We start from the raw sequence: 5843 nt of genomic DNA on the forward strand, positions 1-5843 counted from the left end.
TTTTTTTTTTCTTTCTTCCTTTTTTTAGAGTGCCTATGCCATACCAACCATGGCCTTCTCCTTTCTCTGCCACACCTCAGTATTACCCATCTACTGTGAGCTCCGCAGGTAATGTATCAACACAAGTGATAGTGAAATAGAACGATAAAGCGTTCAGACAAAGATTTCTGAAAAGCTGATGCATACTCTGCTTAACTCAGTTTAGACAATGCAAAGGACCCTTTTGAAATTCAGTTTTGATCTGAATCAACAATGGCATTTTGCTTGTTAGATTATTTGTGGGTAGGAGAAAAATGAGCAACCATGTTTTCATTGCCATATATAGTCATTTTCTATGGGGTGAGGGCAGGGAACAAATCCTTTGCCAACATTCAATCCCCCCCACACACACACACCCCGCCATAAGAGAGCCTACATGTGGTTACTTCTTATAAACATAGGCGGGCAAAGTAAAAGGTGAATCTCAGAATTGCAGGCAGTCTTTTAAAACAATGTGAAATGTTCAGTTTACAGTTTTAATCAACATTTATTCTTGTCTTTTGTGTTTGGTTTGGTTTTGTTTTGTATTCTAGCCCATCCAAAAGCAGAATGCAGAATGTGACCATCACAGGAATTAGTCTGAGTTTTGTAATCTATTTTGTGTCTGCCTTGTTTGGGTACCTTACTTTTTATGGTGAGTATGTTCTTCAGCTGTTTAGACTGCGAGGTAATAATAAATATTTTTGACATCCTGCACTGCATAGTAAGTGTATAAAATGTTGCCTCTTTCCAAGGATTTTGGTCCTTGATTTTATATTATTTGAATTATTCAGTGTATTTGCACGCTAAGGGGTACAAGTTTCTGGAGGACTTACCTACTTTTTTTTGTATTGTATAAGCTCCCAAATAAGACATGCACCTGTTTTGGGAAGTCATAATGAAGATTTAAAAAATGTTTCCAGTCATGGCTAAATGCTGACTATAAGAGATCCCGATTGCGGCCACTGTGGCTGAAAGAGGGTTGACACTAGCTCTGACCCTGTGGCTAGGTACAGACATTCAAACAGTGGAATCTGAGGTGGTATCGATCCAGATTAGAAGGTTTTCTGTAAGTGGTGTAGTTTAGATTGGCAGTCCCCCTTTCGTGGGGGGACGCAGTTCTTCAGGTGCAGACAGAAGTGCAGGTCCAGATGCAACTTGGAACGTTTTCTGCAGTGCGCTCCGAGTTACAGCATTACCCTGGACCAAACAGAGGTTCACTGTTGGATCCTGTGGGGCAGGGAATCCAGCTGCGGGCTGGGAGCGTGCAGGCAGGCTCCCATAGCAACAACAGCCACGGCTGTCTGCCAGTGCGCCCTGTTTTCAGAAGGGGAGGGGGAAATGGCAGAGGAGGGAGCTTGTTCTTGGGGCTCCCCAGCCAGTGCTCTAGTGTGGGATGGGTAAAGTCAGGCCCCCCCCCACCTCGGGGGGGGGGGGGGCGGCACCAATGCACCCATCCCACCCCTCGGGGTGGGGGCTGAAAAAAACGCAGACTGAACTCCCTCCATTCCCTTCCCCCCCTCCCATTCTGAAAACAGTGACAGGCTGGGAGTCTGCAGGCACACGTTACAGAAGACACTGCATTTTGAAACATCTTCATCTGATGCGTCATGCAATAAGGGATCAGATTTTCACCTGACCAACCATTTTTGAAGCTGTCTGCAACTGTGCACTTGTGTTTGGTCACAGCTATAAACTGCTTTCTGTTGCCAGATCAGTCAAAAATTGTGACTTCTAGCTGTGCCTTTAGACTGGGTTCTACCACTTTTAAACCAGTCTGCGTGCTGAACTTCTGTTCTGTTATGGGATGAAAGAAAACAAGATGATACAAACTGTGGACGATAGTGGCCATAGGGACCAAGATGTGATTACTGTGGAAGGCTTCTTGAAAAGTTCCTTCCATTTCATTAGGGATATGAAGGTGTTACTGGTTTTTTGGGTAGATAGAATCAAGTTTTCTGATTAAGACTCCGCATATGAAAACCATTCGTATGTGTTCTGCAGACACCGTTTTGCTAAACATCTTGTATGGCCGTATGCTAGAGCAGCAATTTAATAAGTGTCTGTAGGTGAAGATCCAGTTCATGAACATTTCCAGATGCCACTTTTTAGCAGGGCTTGCATTTTCCCAGATGTATGATCAGATTTCAGAACTCTTACCTACACAGTGGCTTTCTTTTCTTAAAGGTCCATCATAACGTTGACAGAAATAGGTGAGTGACCTGTGTAACGTATCAGTTTAATCTCCTTGTATAAAGTAGATAGAAACTCCTTTGTAGTTGTGTGGCTGGTGCTCCAGTGTAACAGTGTTTTCATTGCCTTGTCGTATAACATCGCAGTATCGCTCTTCCATGTTCCCTGCTCTGTTTTTATCTTGTATGCTTTGTTCACGCAGTGTGCATGCTAGCATTGGATTCTCTTTCAAGTTTCCATCCAGCAATCTGGATCAATTGCCCTCTGCAGTATGGTGGTATTATACAAATACAGCCACCTAAATGCTGTGTGGCCTGATGAGCAGTTAAAAAGTAAAAACCCTGAAAGGGTTTTATTTTCTAACTGCTCATCAAAACTTGCTTTCTCTCTGGAAGTCAGCACACACTAACGTACATTTGTCTAAATAAATCTATATTCTTAGCAAACCAGTGGGGGAAAAGTATTCTGAAAACAAGCCCGCATCTCGGTCTCATAGTATATGTTGCAGGTTTAGAAAGTTTGTGGAGGTGGACATAATCTTCTATAGCACCAAGCATGTTGACCTTCAGCAAATAATGATTGTTACTGAGCTCTAAGATACTGCACAGATTTTTTACAAAATTAAATGCCTCTTCAAAGCATTAATGTTTGTGACCACAGAAGTCTTTAAATGTGTTCTAGGTGCCTACAGTCCCTGCTATGAATTGCATGGGAGAGCCTTGGCATACCTAAGCCACTTTGCTGGTATAGGACCACTGCTGCCATCTTTTTGACATGACTAGTACTAGGCAGGGTACATATGCACCTTTACAGACAAACTAAAATAGATAATCTAGCACAAGTTTTTGTCATCAAAACTCACTTCATCAGTTGTTGTAAAGAGATGCGCATAAAGCAGTGCATAAGAAGGAGAAAAATTTGAACCATTATATATAGAGCTGACCCAAGCAGGGTGCGAGGCCTGGGGCAAATGAGCCCGAGCGAGGCCCTGCCCCTGCCCTGATCCCACATGCCCTGGATCTGAAAAAGCTGCTGCAGCCATCGGCAGCAGTGGGGGAGGGGGGAGCAGTGTGGTAGCAAGTGGCTGGACGCAGCCACTCTGCCTGGCTCTGCAGCGTCCCCCAAACCATGGGGCCTGGGGCAGTGGAGCTGATTTGCACCCCACTAGGGACAGCCCTGATTATGTAGTTCAATGATATATTGGTTGCCTACCAGATCTGCATCAATAAAAGGGAAATTTCTATTATTGACTATCGGGATTTTTGCCCGTTGCAGTCAATAATGTTTACCAATTAATTATGCCTTCAGGCTAGGGCCCTGGACGCCTGGGTTCCCTCTCCCCTATGAGGCCGGGGCTCCTGGATGCCTGAATTCCCTTAGGGAAAGGGTGGCTTTCCCTTTTCAGGCAGACGGCATTCTAGTCTGCAAGGGGTCTTCCTTGAGGCTGCCAGGAGCAAGACGCAGGGGGTGCTGTGTGCATGTGCATGGCTGCACACAAGCACATGGCCAGGAATAGTCAGGTAGCATGGAGAGCAGCTTCCTGAAGGTAAGTTTATGGAGGGGAAGGGGCATGGTGAGGGGAGCAGATTGAGGCCCTCACAATGAGGAAGGGAGTGGGGCAGGGGCTGGGGCTGAGGGTGCTACCCAGCCAGGATGGTGCATGGGACCCACGGTTAAGGCAGGGAGCAGGATGAAGCCATGGGCAGCTTGTTGGAGGTGGGGGTAGCAGCAGCTCCAGGAGGGGAAAGGAGAAAGGGCCCTTCTTCCTGCTAGAGTCCAACTCCTGGGACCAGTTTCTCTTGGCATGGAATAGCTCTGTGGCCTTGTCCTGTGCAGACGGAGGAGAGTGGGGAGTCTAGCCCAGAGACCACCCAGCCCTGGGCAGCCAGTTAGGCGCACACCTTCCCCCTAGCTCTGCTGGGCAGGCTCAGGCAGCTGCCCCTTGGTACTTTTACTGAGGGGCACCACTTTAATTAGACAGCTGCTGTAGCTACAGTTCTGCAGCGTCTCATGTATCAGTGTCCCCGCACTTAAAAACAGTGATGATGGCACTTGAACTAAAGCGCATTCAACAAGCTTTAGTTCAAGTGCCCCCGCCCCCGTTTTTAAGCACCAAGATGGTGACATGTGACGCAGGAGACTGCTGGATTACGCCCGCAAAAAAGGTTTGTCGGTAGTTTAAAATGCCTTGCATTGTTACGAAATGCCAGTTATCGGATTGGCATCAGCTGATATGGTCGGTTAATAATCAGCTATTGGTCTTGGCTAACAAAATCTTTATCAGTGCACCCCTAACTCGAACGCAAAAGGCAGGAGGGAGAAGGGAGGGGGCGCAGGACTGGGAGAGGACATGAGCAAGCCCTAATCAGTCCAGTGTAGACTGCGGAGGGGCACTGTCAATAGGTGATGGCAGATATGACGTGGGTAGGGCTGCCAGTGAATGGATCTTGGGTGTTTATTACTAGGGACCTACCGAATTCGAGGAAGCGGGTGGCTGATTTCATGGGCCTATTGTGGGGGCAGCTGCCACTTTTTTCATGGGCTTATAGTGGCACCCCTCCTCTCCCCCCACCTCTGATTGGTCGAGGGGGCTGCCCATCACGTGAGCCCTCCCCAGGGCCATGCCATCTTGGCTGCTCCCCTTCTTGCTGTGCCCCGCACAGCTGGCTGCAAGGCCAGGCCACAGCAGCCGTGAGGATAGCTGGCTCCCACTGGGGAGGCAGCATTTTACTTTTAATAGGTTGTTTTGTGCAGTTTTTTCTTCTCAGACATCTGAGAGGTTTTGGGGTTGTTTTTTTGTTTCAGCAAAATCACAAATTGAGTAGGTCTCTATCCCTATTTATAACCCATGTTCTTTAGTTCTGTGATTGTGATGTGTGTTGATGCTGGGGCACAGAAGGCATCTGGGTCTGTTGCAAGGCCTAGTGCCTCAGTGAGCCGGGGAATTAAGTAGCCTGCGGCTCAGGTGACGCTGTTTGAGACTGGGGGGCTGCCTGTAGGCCAGGACAGGTTTATCCCATAGGGTTACTTTTAGATGGTCCTTCTTTCTTTTCAAGGAGGGTTGGAGATCATTAATGGTGTATTCAAGCTAGGGGCAGTGGGATGATGAGACGGGTTCTGTGGTCCTTCTCCTGATTATTGTAGCAGGTCAGAGTGAAGTCTGTATCTGGCTCTGTTGATTGGAGTGGCTACAATTGGGGATTGTATCGTAATGGTAGAAATGCTTGCTCCAGATGCCTATGGTATGCACCCCAGTTGGTGGGACTAGAGCAGATGTGGTTGTAATGTAGAACTTGGCTGTAGGCAATGGATCTAGTGATGTGCTTAGCATGAAAACTAGCATGAAGGTAGTTGTGGCATTCAGTTGGTTTCTGGTCCAATATGGTGATCATGTGGCAATTGCAAACCTCTTATTGTAGTGTCTAAGAAATGAATTTGTTGGGTTGAGTATTCCAGAGTTAGTTTGATAGAGGGTGAAATAACCCTGGTGAAATTTCTGTAATACTGCCTTCCTTGAGGCTCTTTGGGGGTAGGAGAGGGGAAGGTTTCATAGTTTCATAGTAGCTAGAGTCGGAAGGGACCTAGGTAGATCATCTAGTCCGACCCCCTGCCTTGGCAGGAAAGAGCACCGG

General features: G+C 47.2%; 1 protein-coding gene across 1 annotated transcript in view; it reads left to right on the forward strand.

Moving 5' to 3' along the window:
* The window catches only part of SLC38A6 (solute carrier family 38 member 6), a 52551-nt gene that overhangs the window by 38469 nt on the left and 8239 nt on the right, over positions 1–5843 (forward strand). The window contains exons 11-12 of the mRNA XM_019550929.1: positions 29–108; positions 573–673. Coding sequence (XP_019406474.1) covers positions 29–108; positions 573–673 — 181 coding nt within the window. The remainder of the gene's footprint in view (positions 1–28; positions 109–572; positions 674–5843) is intronic.

The sequence above is a fragment of the Crocodylus porosus genome, unplaced genomic scaffold (assembly GCF_001723895.1).
Source record: "Crocodylus porosus isolate Cpor-Errol unplaced genomic scaffold, CroPor_comp1, whole genome shotgun sequence".
NCBI classification, from domain to species: Eukaryota; Metazoa; Chordata; order Crocodylia; family Crocodylidae; genus Crocodylus; species Crocodylus porosus.